This window comes from Lepidochelys olivacea (assembly GCF_965140295.1).
Source record: "Lepidochelys olivacea isolate rLepOli2 genome assembly, chromosome: 1".
Classification (NCBI taxonomy): Eukaryota; Metazoa; Chordata; order Testudines; family Cheloniidae; genus Lepidochelys; species Lepidochelys olivacea.
The window spans coordinates 346,386,321-346,410,374 of record NC_140411.1 but is presented as its reverse complement, the minus strand read 5'-3'; the positions used below and the strand labels follow the sequence as shown (position 1 = coordinate 346,410,374).

The following is a 24,054-nucleotide window of genomic DNA, read 5'->3' as shown; positions in this document are numbered from 1 at the left end:
TGTTGCTGTGGCTAATGCAGAAGGTTATTGCAACAACTGCATATTCTTAAGCATGGAAAAATCCACCCACTCAGGAGCTCGGTGTTGAGAGACCGTATTTGAAACTGTAGGAAGTATTGCTCTGTGCTCAGAGCTTGTTGTCTCTTTAGAGGTCAATTCCTTAAGCCGTTTGACTCATTCTTGGGTTCCTAATCTGCCTTTTGTAGCACAGATACTCTGGAGGCGATTGACTAAGGGTCCCTCACCTTCTCCCAAACCCTGTGCCATCCACTTTGCTGCATTTGGACTTCCAGGATTACAGAGAAATTGTTCTTTTATGTTATGTAAAGCAATTCCCCTGGATTCAGGCTGTGTGCCAGCTCTTGTAAGATGGCTGCGGGACAAGTGAGCAGAAAGTCAGGATGGAGGCAGTCCGCGGGGGGTTTATCTCTGAGGAGAAGGCCTGTAACAAGTAGCAGAGAACTCCTCTAGCCTGGAGTTCAATCCAGCTCCATGGCCCTGGCTCTGACCTTTCCAAAAGCCCCAAGCAGCCAGTTTATAGCCCTTACCCTGAATCTGCTCTCCGGGGAGCAAAGGGTTAACACCAGTCAAGCTACTCTCCCCCCTTGCACTGGTGCTCTGGAAGGGCTGTGAAGCCACTGGGAGGTGTAACTCCCAGTGCAGGTAGGCAGATAGGCTTTATCTCTGCTCGAGCTAGCCCTGAAAACTGCCAGCACGGCTGTGGTAGCAGCACGAGTAAGTACGGAGAGGGTCGGGCAAAATTGTACTGGAATGGTTAGTTCATGCTGCCATGGCCATGCTGCTGTTTTTAGGCTTTGGCTGAAACAGAGAGAGCATGTGTCCATCTACCCATGCTGGGAATTGCCCCTCTCAGCTGTTGTGTAAAGACAAATCTAGCGCCAAGGCCCTTGCCCGTTCTTTAGTTGCGTTGTGGCATTGCTCAAAGGCACCAATCAGGATTGTGCTGTACAAACACCCCCCCCTTGTGTTAACACGCACACACCTGGCAGATATGGGGACTAAAAGTAGTTGATGTACCAACTAAACTCAGGCGCTCTCTATCACCTCTGCTATCCTTTGAACTGTTCCTGTCACAAGTGTTCACCAACATGGCTTCCACTGGCAAATCCTGCCCTGCCACAGCTATTGCCTAAGATTTTCAAAAGCAAGTAATCATTTTGGGGGCCTGATTTTCAGAGGGCGGGCGGGCGCTCAGCACTGTCTGCAAAGCAAGCCCCTTTAAGGAGACATCCAAAATCCCAACTCCCTTTCGGGCACCTTGGCCATTGCTGCCTTGTATTTCTTTTCTCAGTTCGGTTTCCTTCCCCTTGTCAGGATCCAGCTATGCAACATGTGGGGCGTGGAAGGCAGGATGATCAAGTGAGTGCAGATTCATCAGAAGAGATGAATTTCCATAATAAATCCAGATCACGTAGGCCGCCTCTGCTTTACTTTTCAAGTCCCTTTGGGGGTGCGGTATGCTGGAAGTGTGGATGCAGAGTATGGGGGAGAGGAAGGGATTATTTTTGATTTCTTGGTGCTGTGTAGAGAGACTCCATTCTGATGTCCTAGTTTTCAGCTGCAGCAGCATTTGCTCTTCTGCACAGGCCAGACCAAACAAACCGTCAGTGGAGTGTTACTTTGTTTCCTGGAGCCAGTAAGAGAGGGAACTTTCTCTACCGAATAAGAGAACTTTTCTAGCTGAAGAGAGCTCGTTTGGTGGGGCGAGGGCAGGGGTGGCATGATCAACATTATGCACCAATGGAGAATTGTCCTCTTACTGTTCACCCAGTGTACTACACAGAAACTCTTGAACCCGTGTATTTTATGGTTTTGATCCCAGATCATCACAGTTAAATGCGTAACTGTGTGCACCATAGCCCCTGTACGCAGACAGCTAATGGGGAGTCTCCCTTTGCTTGAGCAGTAGGGGCATGCGCTTTTGGAGCAAGGGCGAGATCTGAGTTTGGGCGTACAACATGGTAGGAGCTGGGTTGTGGGATTGGATGAGCCAATGATATGGTCTGTATGACAGCTGCCATTCAGTCTAATTATGTACCACTAGTCTATATCTTTCTGATCGTGAGGAGCAAGGCAGCAGGACCCCGGGTTGCTCTGCAGAGGACTCCATGGTCCTATTTCTAGCTTTACATTTGTTTTGCTGATTACGTTTATTTTTTAAAACTAGTAAGGAAGCAGCACTTACGGGGAGATGTTCTCCATGAAACTGCCCCTGGTGTCGCAGCACCTTTCCAGCCAGTGCTGTAGTCAATTAAACAGACCTGCCTTCAGGAACAGGTACTGGATTTTCAGCCCCAACACCTTGCAGCCTAAGCATGAGTCTTACAGGGGTTAACTTTTGAAACTAGAGCAAACTGCAGAGCTGCTTTCAGATGTCCTCCCAGTCCTGGTGTTTGCCGGATAATACTCTAATCCATCCGCAGCCACCTAAGACTCCCCAGCTGTCACTAAGCTGCATATCCTGGCTCCTCAGAACTTCACAGCAATGGCAGGAATCGAACTTGAATTCTCCTGCCCCTAAACAAAGGCACTCTATGGACTGAGCTAAAGGAGGATCTCTGTCAGCAGTAGGGAGCTTATGGTTAAAGGTTAATCAGTTCTGATTGCATCCCGCAGAGGGCAGTGGTACAAGTATTTGTATGCGCACACTCTCTATAGCTGTCTGTCTATCGATCTATCGATCTAGCTGGCTTATTACAGCATTTGGCAATTATACAATGCTCTGCATCTTCAAATCACTTTCCAAGCAGTAGCTACAGAATCCCACACTCCTGTGAGGTAGGTGAGGAAGTGTCTACTATCCCCACTTTGCAAAGATGGGGAAAGTGAGAGACAGAAGTGATGGGACACTGCAAAGAGTAATTCTGCACTAAGTATACTGCGAGGAACAATGGTGCACATGGAATAGATGACCTAGTAGTTTTCTCTCTGTCCATCCCTCTGATGACCTTTCTAATGTGCCCATCACCAGGGTATCTGGGATCCCATCTCTAATTTCTAGGATTCTATGCATAGGCGCTGGAGCTAGGGCTGCTGCCACGCTCCCTGGCTTGAAGTGGTTTCCATCATATACAGGATTTGCAGTTTGGTTCAATGACTCTCAGCACCCCCCACTATACAAATTGTTCCTGCACCCCTGATTCTGTGGATGAGGAGACACAATTCTAACATCCCCCACTTCGAAATACCCCTCACTTCATGCACAACTGCCCTTCAGGCTGTGGGTAAAGCAGAGATGGAAAAAGCAGATGGTGTTTGGCTCTGGATCCAGTTTGTGTTCGGTGGTGACATTTTGGTTGCACCTGAACAAGAACGGGAAAATAAGCAACTTTGTTCTGATCCAGATCTGAAGTAATTTATTATCTTGGATCCTGAGATTCAAACCCATAACCCTCCCTTTCACCTGAAATCTGAAGGGGCCTGGATTAGTGGTCCTGGTTTTGGCTTGTCTGTGTTATACCCGTCCCCTTTGCAAAGCTAATCCTTTGCAGCTATAGATCTTCACTAACAAGGCTCTGCGAGTAGCTAAGCAATTACTTCGCCCTAGTTGCGGCTGCTGTAGAATGATTGTTGATAGCACCAAACGTCTGGATGTGCAAATAAAGGACCAGATTCTGAGATGCTCTGAGCCCCTGCAGCTCCTGTTGATGTCTGAGGATCTAACCGGAGAGGATATCTATGAAAGGAGGGAGAATCCACTCTCTACAGATGTGCTTGGCAGCGCAACAAGCTGCCTGGAGCGTGGTGGCATTGTGAAGACCGTCCTGACAGCAGCTCATTTAAATGTTTGCTTGTGTGCGGAAGGGCGCATTTAAATCCAAGAAAGCTTTAGTGGCAGAACAGTCGGACGAAGCAACCCCTGGTGGAGCTGCCGCGTGAGCCCCAGGCCTCTCGGCACCTTATCACTGCAGGATGCCTTGGCAGCATCTATTCAAACTCTAAATTGAATGCAGTGACCACTGAACTATTTAAAGTGCTCTCAACAATGGATCTCGAATGTGTAATGTGCCTATTCTGCTGGCGTTGGCAAAGTAGTTATGGGGTGGGCGGGGTAAGGTGTTTTTTATGTGAATTTATAACCCCAGGAGCCATCAGAATGAGCATATTTATAAAACACGCAGGGAAGGCGATTATAATATGTGGACCTGCACAGGCGGGAGATCTGTGTTGAGAGAGTGTGCGTATAAAGTGCACAGCTGGGAGAGCAGTCTTGTGGATTGGGCACTGTGCTGGCAATCAGTAATGCTGCTCCCTGCTTGGCCACAACCTGTCCTAGAACTTTGCCCCTTTTGTGCTATTTAGATTGTGAGATCTGGGAGGCAGGGGCTGTCTCTCGTTAACTGTTTGTACCCTGCTTAGCAAGGAGGCATTATCAGCTGGGGCCTCCAGGTGTTACTGTCACACACACAAATGTATTAGTTTAACCGGGGGAGAGTCCAAATGTGCCATCAGGCTCAGAACCCCATTGTGCTGGGTGCTGCATGAACACCTAGGAAGAGACAAGAAGCTAGAGTCTAAATCAACACAAGATGCAACAAGTAGGGATAACCAACACTGGGGAGCAAGGCTAACAATAACACACAAATGTAGACTGGCTCCGCACAGCCTGATGGTTTCAAATCATTTATGTGGTTTCAAAATCTAACTCCCCCACCCAAATATCAGCCATCCCGCCTTGTCCTGTTTTTGGCTATTCTCAGTTGGCAGTTTCTTGTAGGCATTGCAGGAAAAGTTGGTCTTGAATAGAGGTTTGAAGGAGGACAGGGTACTGGCCTTACAAACAAGGTTGGGGAGGGTGTTTTATGCATACAGGATATATATAACTCTGTGTGTCTGTACATTCAAGTTCCAACCTCAAACACTCAAAGAAAGGTTAGGACATACCAGGGTTAAGATTGTCTGTGCAACTTTAATTCAGCTGTGTTGTGTGTGCACACGCATTATAGTATAGTCTTTAACTCCATAATCACATTACCCCTCCCCCCTTTTAACTTTCTCTTACTGTATTGTTTTGTATGTAAATTCCTAAGTCCTTAGAAAAGCTAACTGGAAATTCCCCTGTCCTCTCATCCCTCTATATTCCAGTTGGGCTAATTAACCTTCTCCATGCTGTGGTCCAGACACCAGCAGGGGGCATGTTAAGAGCAGAGGAGAGACTGTCTGTCAGTGCTACTATGGTCCCTGGCTGTTGGGAAGAGCAATTGTAGGGAAAGTCCTGCTCTGTCTCTGAAACCCTGCACCGGAGCATGCTCACTTGCTCTGTTGGAGATGGCGCACGCACAGTCCGGTCAGCGTATCAGAGCTTTGAGGGGAGAGAGCATGCTCAGTGCATATGTATTCTTCAAAGAATTTATCTGCCAAACTCTAACAAGCTTCTACTGAGTGTATTCAAACAATAACTTGGTCAATTGGACAGATTTTCACAGGGAGGGCAAAAGGCACATGTCTGATACCAGAGTGACCCCCTGCCAAATTTTGGTCCTGGATCCAAAGCATGGAGGTGCTAGAGCTTCTCATAGAAACGTGTTTTTGTTTTTTTTTTAAATCTTACAACTGATGCATTTTCCTCTAATTTTGTCCTCTGAAATGTCTGAACAGTTTTTAGTAAAGCTCTCCCTCCATAAATTCAGCTCTGGAGGCAGATGCCCAACATGAAAAATTGCAGCCTGAATGGTTAAAATTTGGCAAAGTTATGCGCTACTGAAAACAGGGTCTAATAATGGAAAATGTTAGGCAACCTTAAATATAGGCGTTGCTATTTGTGCCACTTATAACACCCCTGAAAGTTCCTGCATCACACAGTGTTCACATGAGTTGTATTGATCTGCGCAGAAATATAGATAGATAGGTTCTCTCTATTATACTGTAAATATGCAGTATGTGTGCACATAATATATAAATTGATCACACACACTATCGATCTATAATCTCTCATTAGCTTGTCTGTATCAGTATAGAAAGTATTGTCTCTTGTTCATATTTAATCCTACCTACATCCCTGATGTCTATTCCATTAGTATCCTGAGACCAGAACATAGGACCCAGGTCTGTAACCTCAGTGAAAGTGCTGTCCAGGCCAGTAAGAATAACTGCCCATTGGCATTCAGACCCTGTGCTGTAGCTGGGTTTGTTCTTTTTCACCTTTGGCTTGATGACTTAATGGTTTGTCGGAGAAGCGAACTTTTAATAAGATTGTAGCAACCTGTTTGGGGAGACCCAGCTGCTACACTGGTCGTGTCCTGGGGCCTCTACCTGCCTTCCTCCCTTCTGTGAAATGGGGTAACGATAGCGTGGTGTTGGACATTAAACGTATTGAGCCACATCAGCCTTCTCCCCCTAAATACCCGTGAACAGAGTAAAACAACAGTTGAGTCCCTGCTTATCTGAGCTGCCCAAATAGGCTTATTATGGCTATCAGAAGACCACTTAGAGTCAATCACCCTTGCCACTGCCTGGCTCCGAATTGCTTCCCAGCAGGAAGCCTCTGCCAGCACAAGTACAGCACTCTCCATTACACTTTACTCACCTCATTTCTCCTGCAACTTGGGTGACAGCTGCACTGCCTTTGAGGTTAATTGTGACAAAACCCAACTGAAGGGAAAATCTGAAGAGCGTTTTTTTTGTTTTGTTTTGTTTTTATCAAACCCACCCTGAGGAAAGGTCCTTGAAACGTGCCATCTCTTGTTTGCTTTGGCCTCTGATATCCTGCTCTCTGGGACTTTATCCTAGGAGCTCAGATGAGGGTCAACTTTGCTATAATTTGGCAAGAATTATTTTGTTTAGTGGCATTGTACTATTTGTTTTTAAGTATATCTTTTCTGAGCCATAATTTCATTCAGTAGGAGAGCCCCTTCCTGCGCAGTTCTAGTAGAGCAGCCAAATTGGGCTGGAGTTTGGAGCAGCTTTTCATTTAACCTGTAATAGTGCCTTGACCCAACAGGTCAGAGCTCCATTGCGCTAGGTGCTGTACAAACACGGAAAATGACAGTCTCTTCTCCAAAGAGCTTACAGTCTAAACGACAAGCTGGGCAGGTGGATGAGATGAACAAGTGGATTGGGGCAGAGAAAGCAGGGTGACAAAAATAATAGTATGTGACTTACCATGAAATGTATGGTGCATCCAGTAGTGATGGAAATATCACACAACAGTGTATCTGGCAACATTTTTGCATTCCGGGTCCCAATCCTGGTCAGAACTAGGCAATGCTGTGAAAATAAAGCAAGCACAAGGAGATGCTAAACTTTTTCTAATCTCAGACGTAGTGTCCACCATTTAAAAAGTCAGCATTTACCAATCGTTACCACCAGGGGTGCTGGAACAATTTTTGTAGTGGGGGTGCTGAGAGACCATTGAACCAACCTGTAAACCCTGAATATAATGGAAACCACTTCAAGCCAAGGGGTGCAGCAGCACGCTTAGCACCCCTTGTTCCAGCACCTGTGGTTACCACCAAGTGTTATCGGAGATGTCCTTGGCATTCCCCTACATTCAGAAGAGGAGAATTTTGACTTTTTCATGCTAATCTTTGTATGCTGAGTTCAAGTTCTGGGTGAAGACTTGGGATAGTTCAATCACCTCTTCTTTATAACATAGCAGTCTTTCCTCCATGGCTCTTTTGCTTTATATAGAAACATGGGGCCAGTGAATCTGTGGTATCAGATCAGGCCATTAGTCCTGTCAGATCACCAATGCCCAATAACTGATGCTTCAGAGATAACTGGAAACCCTCTCTAAGTCGGGCTTTGGTCTGATAGTTAATGCACTGGACTAGGGCTCTGGAGATGTGGGTTCAGCTTCTCTCCTCTGCCACAGACTTCCCTGTGTTACCTTGGTCAAGTCACTTAGTCTCTCTGCCTCAGTTCCCATCTATAAAATGGGGATAATAATTCTCCCACCGGTTGTCTGTTTTTTGTCTATTTAACACAGTAAGTTCTCGGTGTTAGGTACTGTATGGATGGATATAGAGTGAGAAACAGTCTGTGCCCTAATTGGATCCTGATCTCAGTTGGAGCCTCTATACTCTATAGTGGTAAAAATGGATTGGCTAGTTGTGCTGTGGGTGACCTTCCACCCTGCCTGCTATTCTAGTGCTGAGTTAACCCAGCTCTTCCTGGCTCTGCTAGTGCCCCTGATTACACCCGTCCTTGGCCCTAAACTCAGCTCTATCCGTGCACCCCAGTGCTGCTCCTACTCTGCAGCCTTTTGCCTCTGCCCGTGCATCTCCGTCACTAGTTCCCCTGCACGTCGGCGGTAATCGGGGAGCAGGCATCTCCTGAGCAGAGGTGGTCAGGGGTGCTGAGTGGGGAGACGGTTTCGTGAACAAAATGGGATTAGATCAGGAGATCTCCAAGTACATATTCAATTCTGACCTGGGCCAGCATTCTCTGGCCTCGCCTTCTCTGCTTTCTGAATCTGCAGTGAAACCCCAGACCTGGAAGGCAGGGAAGGCTCCCCTGATTTTGTTGCACGCAGTTTTCCCCACTCTAGACAGAAGGCCCAAGGCTACCACAGCTCGTGGGGTTTCTCCGATAGCTGAGGCAGTAGGGACTTGTTTCATTGAGTATATGATCTGAGTTCCTCTTGTGGCTGCATGGAATGGAATAGCTGATGACCACAGTCTCTGTGGTTATGGACTTATTTACTTGGTTACAAACTTACTTGGTTTCTCGCTGCCAGGATTTCAGGCAGGCAGCTGAAATATGGTTTGTGTGTTATGGGGTTTGGCACACTCGCTGATTACATGAGTATAGACTTCTGCTAGAGACTCGTGACTTCCTGATCTTACTAAAATTACAAAGGGGGAAAACATCCGCCCACCGGCACTAGACTGCAACGGCAACCTTGTCTACCAGCCTGAGCCAGCATGAAAAGAGCTGCTTGCTGAGTCATGGGGAGGCTGTAGGTTTTCTGAGTCAGATCCTCACCTTCTGCTTCCTTGCTATTGTAAGTGGGGGAATGGTTCCGCTATTGTAGGGAACTTTTCTGGCTTTTGCACTACCCTGGTGAGGTGGGCTAGTGAAAAGATTTGAGTTTTTGCTTTTACTTTCTTTACCCAGAGGCCTTCCTGCCCTTGAGGACTTTTCTTTTACTTTCCTGTTTGGCAGAGTCCTTGTAACCCCAACAAGTCTGGGCCCAAGATTCCTGGGGGGCTTGACCCCCAACCTTGCTGTGGTCACCTAGGACGGGCTAGGGTGTCCCCACTCCGGGGTACTCTCTCTGCACTGGGCACTTCCCTGACCCACTGATTAATACATACAAGTTAAAGCAAATGCAAGTTATTTAATTAACAATTAATTAAAAAAAGAGTAGGGAAAAATGGGAAAGGGTTAAAGGAAACACATCACCCCGCTCTGTGGCAGGGAACATCACAAACAGTGTCTCTGGAACGTCAGGGCAGTTCAGTCTGTTCCTTGTAGGTTTCAGGCCTCCTTCTCCGGCCCTGGCTGTGCTGCAGAGATGCTGCAGGTTGGACACTTGGTCTGGAGGTGGCCACACACCTCCGGGCTTTGGGTGGTGGGACCCTTCTTCCCAGCATCAGCTCCCCGTCGGGTTAAGATCCCCCTCCCAGTCTGGCCTGCAAGGACCCTTGGCTAGGGGTGTATCTGCCCAGGGTTTCCCCTTGGCTGGCCCCAGTTGCTCACCACACCCGGCTCCAGCCCCACTCCGCCTCAGCACTGCTGCTGCTGCTCTGCCTCCAGCCCCCTGGGCTGCTTCTCTGGCCCCGCTGGCTCTGTGGCTGCGGCTCTGCTCCCAGCACAGGATCTGCTCTCCCTGGGCTGCTTTTCTGGCCCCATCTGCTGGCCTGGCTCTGTCCCCTAGCTCAGCTTGGGCCCCTGCTCTCTCCTTAGCTTGGCCCCACTCTGTCTGATCCAGGCAATTCCAGCTCACACCGAGGATGGGACCCCCCTGGCTTACTGACTCCCTGATTAGCCTGCCTGCCCTGTCATTCAGGCTGACCTGGAGCATTGGTCTCACCCCATTGTTCCTGGGGACTGTCAGTCTCAGCGTCCTGATTTCCCATAGACCCTTCCCCTTTTAGTACTGGGAGCTAGCCAACCCAAACACCCCCACTGAATGTTAGTAAGGGGGCAACAGTCCCCTTATACTATTGCTGGGAGAGCTGTGATGTCTAGGAAGTGCTGTTCAGTGCTCCGAAAGGCTAAGGTTGCTGGGTTTGGCTGCTTATCTGAACCTCTTTGGTTGGGATGGAAATCCTGTGAAAGCCTGCCATGTACTAACTGTCCATGTGGGCCCTGCCGCCGTGCACTAAAAGCACGCTTTGATCTACTCCTGTTTGAAAGTGGTGTAGATCAAAGTCCTCTAGAGAACTTTTCGTGCGTAGCAGCAGGGTCAACAAGGACAGTTAGTGCGCGGCAGGGATAGTGCAAGACAGTCTGCAGCAAGCTGGCATGTAAATCTAACTGTTCATATAGACAGGCCTTTCAACTGTCATTTCTTTGGGGCAAGGATTGTGATGATCTGTTTGTACAAGGCCCCCATCTTGATCTGGGACCTTAGGCATGACCATAATACACTTATTAATCTCTCTCCTTCCTGCCTTCCCAGTGAGGATCTCTAAGAACCGTGTATTCGCTAACTAGTGAAGCCTAACAACAGCCTTATGAGGTACTGCAGCCAACTATCTCGCCACTTCATGGAAGGGAGATCCAGAGATAGGAGGTGATTTGCCCAATGGCTCATAGTGAGTCAGTGGTAGAGCCTGGAGTAGAATCCAGCTTGCCGCTCTGTCCCCTAATCACCACGCTGCTGCTCATCTCTGCAACTGATCTTGTTTCCAAAAAGGTGCCTTCCGAAAGTTACGGAGAACAAGCCACCAAGGTAGTCAACCTGCTCTGGTGGTGCAAGGCTATTCTGTCTATTTGAGGTATCTATGCGGCCCACGTTAGTGTGATATCTGAGCACCTGACAGTCTTCAATGCATCTATCCTCCCAACACCCCTGCGAGGTAGGGAAGTGAGGTACAGTCAGAGTGACTTGCCCAAGGTCATAGAGGAAGTATGTAGCAGAGGAAGGAATTGAACCTAGGTCTTCCCAGTTGTGGGTTAGTGCCTGAACCACTAGATCAGTGGTTCTCAACCTATTTATTGTTGTGGACTACATATGCGGCCCCCCCAGCCCGCCTCCAGATCCCTATGTCCAGTGCCCACCTCCGCCCACAGCCCCTCCACAGAGTGGAGCCAGGAGCAGACTCCACTGCAGGGCTGGGCGGCAGGACAGCTATGGACCCCGCTGTGTGACAAGGCAGTGCAGGGTTGGCGCCCTGGACCCTGCCACATGGGGAAGAGAAGGGAAGGGCAGCTTGGGCGGTCCCAGAGCCCAGCCACACAGGCCCTGCGGCCTTTAGCACGCAGCTAGGCTGCAGCTGTGTGCTAATTGGGCCGCATGTGGCCCGCTGCACTAGACCATCCTTCTCTGGTCGCCACAGTTTCCATCCTTACTGGTAAGACACTGTAGGTATTGTATTTTTTTGCTGTAGTCTTTGTGGAGAAAATTCCCTGAGGGTCACAGGACCACTCCGAACCTGACAGCTTTCCCTTCCAAGCATGAAGTGCGCTGCTGTGACCTCCCTCTGCTGATAGAAATCCAGAGCGCATCATTCATAAATGAAAAATACAAATAAAGTCTGCATACAATTTTTCCCCTTTGGAGAAGGAAAGAAGCACACATGACCGACGGTAATTGCATCCCTCCGTGATGAACTCTGGAGAGGGCTCAGATTCCGAGGTGATGGGCACCGTCCAAGAACCCAAACAGAATAGCCTTTGTGATCCATGAATGCCGTGGTGCATAGCTGGTGCTTTAAATGCCTTGGGAGTAACCCACTGCAGAAGTTAAGCTCTCTATTTAGGACAAGCTGCAGGTTTTGCTGGGATGTGCTTTTTGCCACAGGCTCACGAGAAAAGATGCTGTAAAGTGGGGTCCCCTCAAAGAGAGAACTGCCTTCGATTTCCATCAGGCAACAAACAGACTGCAAATTCAGGGAGAAAGGAGTTAGCTGAAGTTAGAAGCCGGTCTTTGTTGGGGAGTTGTTGACAATGTCCTTGTATGAGTTCTTGCTCTATGCAAGTTTCCAAAGAAAAGCCTCTGTCCATGGTAATCAGGGTTTATTAAAAGAAGCCAGGAAAATGTTTAGCTGAGATTAAAGGGATTGTGTAGCTGCACTTGGTGCTGAATTGCTTCACAGTGACTCTGTTGCTGGGAGCCTGCCTAGTCAGCATACGTGTCCGGCCTCCTGTGTCCCGGGAAATGAATAGCTGTGCATGAGTGGAGCAAAAGTAAACAGTGGAATGCACTGCCAGATTAGTGCTGGGCTTCATTAATTGCTAAGCCCATACGGCAGGCATCTCCTAGCAGAACTGGGCACAGGCTTGAAGAGAACTCGCTGGATAACTCTGGTCAGGCTGTGTCACAACCTGAGACCTGACTCACTCTCTCTCTCATTTGAGCCCAGTTTGGGGGCTGGAGTTGTTGGATGAGAAACCCCTTAACCCCTATGTTTGGGGGATGGTGTTTCATTCATATCCTAGATTCAAACTTGTCCTTTGATTTTGGCACCTAGCTGATCCCGAACCCAAAGGGGTCTGTCTTGGCCCAGTGCAGCTGGAATGTCATCAGTGATTGTTCTGGCAGAGGATCAGCCCCCAAGGGGCCCAAATCTCTCAGCTGATCTTTCACAATCTCTGTGGTTGGATGGGACTATAATCAAGATCCGTTGATCTCATCTGTTTTCCACCTGTTCATAACAGAAGCGGGTGCGTGTTACAAAAGGAGGAATGTTTAATCTCCTGTGTTTACCCCAGGGGGATGATCCAGCTGTAGTGGGGAAGAGATTCGCGGCAGGGTTTACAGTAGCGGTCAGGGTGAATCACGGTCGGTCTCCAGCACGGACTGCTTTCAATCTGGGCCCCTCTGCAGCTTGTGAAGCGAGTTCAGTCTTTTATGTGACCTTGGTGCTTCTGAATCCGAATCCAAACCCGAATTCTCTCCCTGCTTTGGCTTGGCACTCACCCCAGCCTGTGTGCACTGCTCCAGATTCACATGCCAACCCCTCGCCCCCACTGTGTACTATCTGCTTTCGAATCCACCCTCTCCTTCCTTGGACAAAAGGGAGCTGGTTTCATTTTTCCCCATTGAAACTTGCTGCGTTTTGAGGATGATCTTAACATGCCATGCAATCCTTGTGTTGTAGTTCAAACATCACATGAGTTGCAGGTAACCCTACTGCATCTAAACTTTGCCCTCACCATGGGATGCGCTGACCTCTTCCCAGGGGGCTGCATGCTGTCCTGTCTTTGGGATCTCCCAGTAGAGGTTCCCGAGGAGGGGCCTAATGGTATCCTCTAACCAGGATGAGACTGAACATGGGGGGGCAGATTGTCCTGCTTCTGCTACTGTGGGGTTCATCCACCTTCCTCCGAAGCAGCAGGTACTGGTCTTTGTTGGAGATAAGACACTGCACTAGATGGATCTTGGGTCTGGGCCAGTCTGGCAATTCCTAGGTTCCCAAGCTTCATTTTGATGCACCATGTAACCTCTGCTCTGGTGCAGCTCCCCTTTGGGGTACAGAAAGGGAGAGTGATATCTTCCTTTCCTCCCTTCTCTGGCACCCCATGGAGCTCATGGAGGTTATGCAGGATCAGGACCACGTGGGCCTAGAGTGTGTGGCAGAGGGACTGGCTGCTCCGTCCAGTGGTGTCATCCAGGAAATACTGTGAGCTGTTAGTGCTGCTGGATGCCTCATTAGGTCTCGCAGTGTCCTCTTTGCTCTGGTGTGGGTGGGGCACGCAGTGGTAGGTCAGTCCGGCAGAGCAGCATGTACAGGCAGCTGTCCCTGCCCTGGATTGGCTGCAGCCTCTGAGGGGATGCTGCCGAAGAGCCTCTGCAAGGGGCACCATGGAGAGTTTTCCATGGAAGAGGGCAATCTGCCTCACCCCAGTTGCTCCAAAATCCCTTGGGGGTGAAGAAGCACAAAGAACTCCTCTCTGATTTTTCCATTGAGCCCGGTGCATGCTGGGACAGAGCTTTGGGGGTATTGTTCAGTGCTATGTGGATACCCAGGCAGCGCAGATGTGATCAAACTCAATACTGCATCTCCGTGTCTGAGCTGAGGCGCAATCAGTAACTTCAGATACGGTGCCTGTAATTTGCATATTTTTTTCAATGTGGACTACAGATCCCAGCATGCACTAATCTATCTTGACCGTCAACTTGGATCAAGATAGAGCATTGCATGCTGGGACATGAAGTCGCCACAGGCCACACCTTCATGCTTAGGCAAATCCTTAAGTGCAGGCTGCACTGTAGATCTCTGCATGAGGCTGACTTGGGCTTTGGGTTTTTTGTTTTTTTGTTTTTCCCAGTAAGCAAATAGATCAGGGGGTTCTCAAACTTCATTGCACCATGACCCCCTTCCGACAACAAAAATGACCCTAGAAGGGAGGACCAAAGCTTGAACCCGGCCGAGCCCCACTGCCCTGGGTGGGATGGGGGAGCAAAGCTGAAGCCCAAGGGCAGGGGGGCCTGTAACCTGAGCCCCACCACCCAGGGCTGAAGCCCTTGGGCTTCGGATTCAGCCCCAGGCGGTGCGGCTTGGGCTTCAGGCCTGGGCCCGCGCAAGTCTAAGCCAGCCCTGATAACCCTATTAAAATGGGGTTGTGACCCACTTGGGGGTCCCGACCCACAGTTTGAGAACTGCTGAAATAGATCAAAGCCTGAATGCCAGATCTCATTTTCTGCTCCCTTCTTATCTTTTGTTTCCATGTTTATGTGTTTTCTAATCAGTCTCGTTCAGGCCCTGCAGAGTGACAAGCTGGGTATTCTTACTGTATTGTATTGTTTCTGTCTTCCCAATGGCTGTAATTTCACCATCCCCCCATGTGGGTGATAAGCATTTTGAGATGCACAACTCTCTCTCTTCCTCTCTGGTGCCTAAGATGTAGCAGGAACGCTGCCCACTCTCTGGTCAGTAAATAACTAATTACAGGCATCCGTGTCTCTGTCCTATGCTGTGACAAACAGACTTTTTTTTTTAATAAACCCAAACAATGACTGTAGCACACAGAGGCTCCAACAGAGATTCGTTCCCCATTGTGCTTGATGCTGTAGATACACATGGTAACAGACAGTCTATGCCCGGAAGAACTAAGAGTCTAAGGGGACAAGACAAAAGGTGGGAGGAGAAACAGAGTGGTAAAGGGATGTTCCCAAGGTCACAGAGCAGCTCAATGGCAGAGTCAGGAATAGAACCTATATCTCCTGAGTGCTTTCAGCCATTGTGTCCCTGTGCCTAGCACTCCCTCTGTCTCAGTACATCAGAAGTTCACTCTTGTCAATACTCCTTTCTTTTATGAATCTCTCAAATCACTAAGCCTTGCCTGCCCCTCACACTGCAATAAAGAAATCAACCAAACCTCTAAGGCAGAACCTCCCCCAGGCCAGTCTGCCAGTGTTTCTCCCTCCCCGCTCCCCCCCCCAATCTGTTTAGATGATCAACATCTCAGGCCAGGGGCTTGTTCAGTGATTGGAAGGGCAGATACTTGTCAGACTTCTCCCTGTATGTGAAGACTTTCCCCCATGAGTCTCGCTATTTTGCAGCGCACTTTATACTCTGTAACAAGTATTTGTGGCATCTGAAAGTCAAGCTGGGTTCTTTCTGGCTTATGCCCCCAAGATTCTACAGGCTGGCGTGCGTTCTCCATAACCCCTGTGTAGCCAAGTTATTTTCAGTCGGCTTGTCTAGCTGCTACCATGGGATGAATTTTCCTTTGCTTTTGGACCTTAGTTCCCTGACCCACCAATGAGTGGTGTATAGGTAGACCTCACTGCAGGACTGGGGCCTTGGTTAACTATGCGGTGATTGACATGTGAGTCACCATAGAACCTGTTTCCTTATCCTGTAGCTGTTCTGACTTTGCAGGGCTGAGAGAGGGGGGAAAAAATAAAAACTTCCCTTAAAAGAATCTTTTCTCCTTATGTATTTCTAGTGCTCCAATTACCCCGGTGTCTAGGCAGCCATTAGAAACACAGATTGTAATTCATAAGTGACCAGAACTAGTTTTCGGGGGCACCGGGTAACATTTCAGAACACTGGGTCCAGCTTTCTCCTTTGAAAGAGTCCACCCTTGAGCCAGGAGCTGAAGAGGTATCGCTGCACAGGGACAACTTTTCCCATCGCTACTCTATCCATCATCATAAAGATTATTAAAAGCCCTGCTTACAGACCTGCATGACTGGTCGGCTGCAGAGAGAACTGTTTCTCACTGATGAGAGAGAGAGAGAGAGAGAGAGGGAATCTCTTGAACTTTACGTAAACTTGATTTTAAAAAATATTTGTTGGACCAGAAGGACAAAGTAAACATGCCTTAAGTAAACTCAGCATGACCTCTGCCCAGGATGTGTCAAATGCAGCAGCTGGGAAATTAAACGTGGGGGCGGGGGAAGAAGTACAACTGTCCTGAGCTCTTAGCCGTTGTGAGATTTTTGCTTAGATCCGAATTGCGTAAATACTCTGAAAAGTGACTGTGTGATGCCAGATTTATTCCTTCCGTGTGGCTTCCTGGTCAGATCTGATCAGCTTACAAGTCACAAGAAGATGGGCTAGCCCAGTGGTTCCCAAACTAGGGGCGCCGCTAGTTCAGGGAAAGCTCCCGGCGGGTTGGGCCGGTTTGTTTATCTGCCGCGTCCACAGGTTCTGCCGATCGCAGCTCCCAGTGGCCACCGTTCGCCGCTCTTGGCCAATGGGAGCTGTGGGAAGCGGTGCAGGCCGAGGGACGTGCTGGCCGCCGCTTCCCGCAGCCCCCCTTAGGGGTTTTCCCTGAACAAACGGCGCCCCTAGTTTGGGAACCACTGGGCTAGACCCTCAGGTGATGTAAATCTTTGTAGCTCCATTGATGTTAGTGGATTCAGACTAGGTGTTAATCTAGCCCAGTGGTTCTAATTGCCTTAGACGTACCTTCAACTCTCTGGGATCTGGAAATCCTGCTGTGTTCACCTTGCCACTTGCAATCCTTAGCACCAGGTCTCACCACCCTTATTTCAAAATTAACACCATTTATATCAGTGGAATAACTCAGCATGAGTAGGGGTGGCAGAGCCTTGCCCTTTGAGACGGGTTCAAAAGGAGTTTTGCTTCTGGTCCTTATAAAGAGAGAAGGGGCATTTTGTGGAAGTCAGACCCAGGCTTTGACCAGCCTAATGTTCAGGGGTGTGTGGTTTGTGACTGTCTTTGATTTGGAGCCTGCTCTAATGGTTGTCCGTAATAAGGCTTTTGCACTCAGCGCTTAGTTGAAAGGTCCGCATGTGATGCGTGAGCCAGAATGGAATCCAGATCACTCTCCAGTAGCTGTATGGGCTCTGCAGGACTCAAAGGAGCTGAACTGGTTTTTGTTAAATAAGCAGTTATGAAGAGAAGGAGGTGCAGTTTCACAGGTCCCGGCTACGAGACAAATGCAGCTATGCCAGGGAACCCAGTAACAACGGAGCTGTCTGCAAATGTGGCTAAAACAGGGTTCTGTCTCCGGGCAAAGAGGGGAACTTAACTGTGTGTTTAAAACCTATGGCAATTTACAGCGGTCTCTTTAAACCTACACAGTTAAAGCACCATTCAGCGTTTACAGTGTTGCGGGACAATGGTGTTGGGAAACCCCTTTACGTGCATAGTGTAAACAGGCTAGAAGGACACTGAGTGCCAGTATATGTATCCTCTTTGGCTGCACTAAAAACTGCAGCTCAAAGGGGTGAAACGGAAAGGGTTGGGTTCCCACTGGGGCCAAACAGAAACCGGTTTTCTTTCATGAAAGATTTCAAGGTTTCAAAATTTTGGTTTCATTCTGATGCAGAAGAAAAGTTCCTGCCCTATCTGATTTAGCAAGGACCTAAACCTAGGTGTCCCGTGTCCTAGGTCAGGGCCCAAACCACCAGGCTATACAGTCAGTGTCTCTTTCTGGCTCTCTCCCTTCTGGTCCTATGAATATTCAATTTATACTAAGTGGAACAGCACCAGGAGAAGAGGGAGGGAGGGACACTAACTCTGTCAGAGAGAAAGGGTGGTTAAGGCACTGAGCTTGGCTACAGAAGATCTGGGTTTAATTCCTATCTCTGTCACCCATTCCTTGGGTAAGTCACTGAATCTCTCTTCTACTCAAGTTTCCCGTCTGTAAAAAGGGGATCATAACTCATTCTGTCTTGTCTGTTTGGACTGTAAACTCAGGTACTGGAACTATATCCCTGTATAGTGCCTAGCACAATGGGACCCCGTCAAAGCCAGGGTTTTGTAATGCAAATACTGGTCAATATCTGTGGCCATTAACCCTTTTACATTGTTTGCTTCCAATGCATTTCTCTATTGTGTTACGGTGTGTGGCTGGTTATTAATCTGGCATGAGATTTCTCCCAGTCTTTTCTTTCCAGGAGGGTTCCTTTGTGCTGGTTTTATACAGAGAGATCAGAGATGAGAAAGGGGTGATTAGCAATTAAATATTCTCTGAGGATGGCATGGTTTTGAAGGAGGAAGTGTGGGGGGGAATACTCCATAGTAATATACTTTTGTTTTCCTCTCCCTTTGCTTGCAGGACAAAATCCACTAAGGGACTTTGAAAACGCTTGCCGCTCCGCATCCTCACTCCCTTGGGAATACAAAACTTTCTAACTATGTCGGCAGCCATGTGGAAATGGACTTGCCTGATTTCCCACCTGCTCCTATCTACCATGATGCCATCCCTTGCTAGGCAACAGCCACCTCATCCAAAGAGGCCCTTTGCCACTTTCCCCAGAGAGCAGGCAGAGGGGACTTTTAACCACCTGGTGGTTGATGAAAAAACTGGGCACATTTACTTGGGGGCTGTCAACAGGATCTACAAACTCTCCAATGACCTAAAAGTTCTGGTGACCCACCAGACTGGTCCAGATGAAGATAACCCAAAGTGCTATCCTCCCAGGATAGTCCAGACTTGCAATGAACCCTTGACTCTCACTAACAATATCAACAAGATGCTCCTGATAGACTACAAGGAGAACAGGTTGATCGCCTGTGGGAGCCTTTACCAGGGGATCTGCAAGCTGTTGAGGCTGGAGGACCTCTTCAAGCTGGGAGAGCCCTTCCATAAGAAGGAGCATTATCTCTCTGGGGTAAACGAGAGTGGCTCTGTTTTTGGAGTCATTGTTTCTTACAGCAACATGGATGACAAGCTGTTCATCGCCACGGCCGTGGACGGCAAGCCCGAGTACTTCCCCACCATCTCCAGCAGGAAGCTCACCAAGAACTCCGAGGCGGATGGGATGTTTGCTTATGTCTTTCATGACGAGTTTGTGGCCTCCATGATCAAGATCCCCTCAGACACGTTCACTATCATCCCTGACTTCGACATCTACTACATCTACGGCTTCAGCAGTGGCAACTTTGTCTACTTTCTGACCCTGCAGCCTGAGATGATCTCCCCGCCTGGCTCCACCACCAAGGAGCAGGTCTACACCTCCAAGCTGGTCCGGCTCTGCAAGGAGGACACAGCCTTCAACTCCTATGTTGAGGTGCCCATTGGCTGCGAGAAGAACGGGGTGGAGTACCGGCTTCTCCAAGCAGCCTATTTATCCAAGGCAGGTGCCATCTTGGCCAGGTCCTTGGGTGCCAGCCCAGATGACGATATCCTCTTCACAGTCTTCTCCAAGGGGCAGAAGAGGAAAATGAAGTCCTTGGATGAGTCTGCTCTGTGCATCTTCATCCTGAAAAAGATCAATGACCGCATCAAAGAAAGGCTTCAGTCCTGCTACAGGGGAGAGGGGACCTTAGATCTGGCCTGGCTCAAAGTCAAGGACATTCCCTGTAGCAGCGCGGTAAGTCACGTGTTTAACCAGCCACACTGAGCTACTTCATGTGGCTGTTTGTACCAGGACAGTGTGGCCTACTGAGTAGACCAGAAAACTAGGAGCTGGGACTGCTGGGTTCCATGCCAGGCTCTGCTACCAACTCACCATGTGACCACTTTGTGCCTCAGTTTCCCCATCTGTGAATTGGGGAGCATAATGCTTTCTTACCTCACAGGAGTGTTGTGATTGTTAAAGAATTAGTGTAAGGTGCTTTGAGATATTCGGAGGGAATCAGCCTATTTGCTTTAGTTGTTGTTCTACAAAATAATTAATTAGGGATGAAATTCCACCTCCATCCAGAAGACCAGCACAAATTCTATACACCACTGAAACCCTTAAGGTGGCACCTCTGCTTATGGGTGGAATTTTACCCCCAAAATCTTAATTTGAGGTAGGGTGATCAGATGTCCTGATTTTGGGGTCTTTTTCTTATATAGGCTCCTATTACCCACCATGCCCTATCCCGATTTTTCACAGTTTCTGTCTGGTCACCCTAATTTGAGACAGAGTCTAAACTAATTTGCACAATGAGATTTGCTAAGATATGGCTTGATTATTATTATTATTTTTTTAGGGGTCTGTAACATAGGCCATTAACCCACGGAAGTCCCCAATTCCCCATGCAGAGCCAGTTCTACAATGTTTGTGCACCAAAAAACAGTAAGGGAATAGCTTGAAGATCAGTGCTATATGCCTCAAGATTCAAGGGGAAGATTCGGGGTGGGGGGCGCAAGGTGCTTGGATTTATTCTGCAAATAAGCCAAAGCATCCTTGCGTTGCCTGATGGTGCAGGCTACGCTTGTTGGGGTCTGCCTCAACCCAGGCAGTGTATTGCAGCCTTTGATATGCTGTACCGAAATCAGCAGTACAGCATGTACTGCATCTGGGCTGCATGTAACAGAGCGCCATGCTTTGGTTTTTCCGTCTTAATTAGCTCCATCAAGTGAGAGGCAAGCTCAAGTCTGAGCAAATCGAGAATGGAAAACACAGAATGCTTCCCCTGGCCCCCAGTCGAATGGCAGAGCTGGAACGTGAGCACTTAATTTGGGCGTGGGCTTGCACTGCTGAGCCCTGGCACCTCTAGGCTTGGCAGGCAGTTCATAGTCCCGGCACCTCTGGGCTTGCTGGATCAGTTATGAATGTAAAATAAGTGCTTGAGCCCCGGCGGCTCTTTCATTACAAACTAAGCACTATGGAACGCCCCCCCACCCCCAGTCAAATGGCAGACTTGGAATGCCTCCTCTTTGATTCGCACAGTATCCACTCCGCTTTCCTCCAGGCCATTAGCCATTTGGTTCAATGGCAGAGAAGTTTAGTCTGACTTAGTTTCTGTGGGTGATTTCCCTATTGGCTTAGGCCACTGGCAGCGTAAAGGGGGGCCTGAAAGTGGGCAAAAATTCCATCTCTGCGCCTGGTAGAAAGAGGCCTTGGTGTAAATGAGAATTGGGCTGTCTCTTTGAGTCGGATTCCTTCTGCCCATTGGAGCCAAAAGCAACCCTCCCATTGACTCTAGTGGGAGAAGGATCAAGCCCAGAGGTACAGCGCCCCTGGAGCGCTGCAGTTTCAAAGAGCTGCTTTTAGGTTGAAGCGGAGTACTTTCCGCTGGGGTTACTTGGTTGGGCCACTAAAGCTCCCCACATAGGGGTATCTGCTGCCTGTAGGCTTACTACCAAACTCCCAGCACAACTCACTGCAGAACTCTGAGACAGAACACGGAATCGCACCAACCCCGTCATTTCAGTGGCGTTGATAAGCCATGAAAGGGACCGTTAGCTCTCTGTGGTCCCTATAATGAGACCTTGATGAAAACAACTATTAAATTGCATAGGAGAATGTGAGCAAAGAGTTGGAGCATGGCCTAGTGGTTGGAGCAGGGGACTGGGACTCTGTTCCTTTCCCAGCTTTGCTGTGTGACCCAGGCGGGGAAAGCTGCCAAAGCATTATTGTGCTCAGTCTGTACATCTGTACAGTGGAGATGAGCCATCCCCAGCGTGAGAAAGTGCATAGAGAGCCCCGAATGAAAGGCACGATTCGGAGGAGTATTAGATTCTGAACCCTTAAGTTGAGAAGCACTTTGCTCTGTTGATTTTCAGTTGGCTGCCCCCGGGAAAGGTACTAACTCCTCAACTTAAATACAGCTGGCAGAACCCACCCCCTCAGCCTGGAAAGTGTAGCCTTTCAATAAGTGGAGGTGGCTGCTGAGATGTCTGGGATAGACGTCTCACTAGGGCCTTCTCTCCATGGGAGATTTGCCCCCGTTACAGCCCTTGTCAGCCATCCACTGGCACGGCTGCATGGTTGCAGGTGTAAATGTATCCGCAGAGTGGCTTTGCCTGTCAGCACAATGGGAATTGAAGGGTGGCGAGCTACCCTGCTGCCTCGCCATCAGAAACTGAAATCCTCAGCCTGGCCAAAGGCCTAGGCTGGCCGATGGGGTGAGTGGTGAGAAGCTCTGGGAGTGTTACAGTGAGACTGACAGAGATTAGGAGGACCTGCTTGGGCTTTTAAGAGATGTGGTCAAACATAGGTCCTGATTTTTTTGCTCTTCTGTAGTAAACAAAGAGTTCATTCCTAAACTCTACAGCAATAGCCCCCCACGCTGTAGATAGCTTGCCGTGAGCTGGAGTGCAGGGTATGGCTACTCTGGCCTCATGTTTTTCTAATAGGGCAGCAAGCAGTTAACAGAAAGTCCGAGTCCCCCTCCCCGTTTGTGGCTGCTTCCGTTTTCTTCCCCATGCAATGTTTGTTCATGGCCACGACCAAGTTTGTAGAATCTTATCTGCGAGCCATCCCGGCACGCGGCACTAATGGACTGCAGCTTGCACACAAATAATTACAGAGGAGACTGGGAGGAGTGTGCTGTACTTGACTGCTCAAGCCAGTCAGAAGGCCTTGCTGCTGAGCCAGAGCGGCAGCTGTGACTGCTGGCATCAAGTGAAATGAGCTTTGAGTTGGTGACTCAGCTGGCCTGAGTGCACCGAGTCTCATGCTCATCTCTTGCGTAGAAGAGGCTGGGTCTGAGTCTCTCTCCAGCTCCTGGCTCTAAGGCTTGGGCTGGCCTGGCTTGCAGAGTGAATTGAGGCAAAGTACTAGGCGCCATTGCTTACAAAATCTGAGCGCGCGTGTGTGTGTGTGTGTGTGTGAGAGAGAGAGCGTGTATGTGTAAAGGGGAGTAAACTAACCAAGAGCAGGGGTTTTGGGCAGCACAAACTTAGCCACCAAGTAAAGTTTTCAGAAAGGGAAGAATGAATCATAGAATCATAGAATATCAGGGTTGGAATGGACCTCAGGAGGTCATCTAGTCCAACCCCCTGCTCAAAGCAGGACCAATCCCCAACTAAATCATCCCAGCCAGGGCTTTGTCAAGCCTGACCTTAAAAACTTCTAAGGAAGGAGATTCCACCACCTCCCTAGGTAACGCATTCCAGTGCTTCACCACCCTCCTTGTGAAAAAGTTGTTCCTAATATCCAACCTAGACCTCCCCCACTGCAACTTGAGACCATTATTCCTCGTTCTGTCATCTGTTACCACTGAGAACAGTCTAGAACCATCCTCTTTGGAACCCCCTTTCAGGTAGTTGAAAGCAGCTATCAAATCCCCCCTCATTCTTATCTTCTGCAGACTAAACAATCCCAGTTCCCTCAGCCTCTCCTCATAACTCATGTGTTCCAGTCCCCTAATCATTTTTGTTGCCCTCCTCTGGACACTTTCCAATTTTTCCACATCCTTCTTTTAGTGTGGGGCCCAAAACTGGACACAGTACTCCAGATGAGGCCTCACCAATGTCGAATAGAGGGGAACGATCACGTCCCTCGATCTGCTCGCAATGCCCCTACGTATACATCCCAAAATGCCATTGGCTTTCTTGGCAACAAGGGCACACTGTTGACTCATACCCAGCTTCTCGTCCACTGTAACCCCTAGGTCCTTTTCTGCAGAACTGCTGCCTAGCCATTCGGTCCCTATTCTGTAGCGGTGCACGGGATTCTTCCGTCCTCAGTGCAGGACTCTGCACTTCTCCTTCTTGAACCTCATCAGATTTCTTTTGGCACAATCCTCTAATTTGTCTAGGGCCCTCTGTATCCTATCCCTACCCTCCAGCTTATCTACCTCGCCTCCCAGTTTAGTGTCATCTGCAGACTTGCTGAGG

At 48.8% G+C, this 24,054-nt stretch overlaps 1 protein-coding gene across 1 annotated transcript in view; it reads left to right on the top strand.

Moving 5' to 3' along the window:
* The first annotated feature begins 18,621 nt into the window (after positions 1 to 18,621).
* The window catches only part of PLXNA4 (plexin A4), a 577,512-nt gene continuing 572,079 nt past the window's right edge, over positions 18,622 to 24,054 (top strand). Inside the window, exon 1 of the mRNA XM_084633028.1 lies at positions 18,622 to 19,870. Coding sequence (XP_084489154.1) covers positions 18,692 to 19,870 — 1,179 coding nt within the window. The 5' untranslated portion in view covers positions 18,622 to 18,691. The remainder of the gene's footprint in view (positions 19,871 to 24,054) is intronic.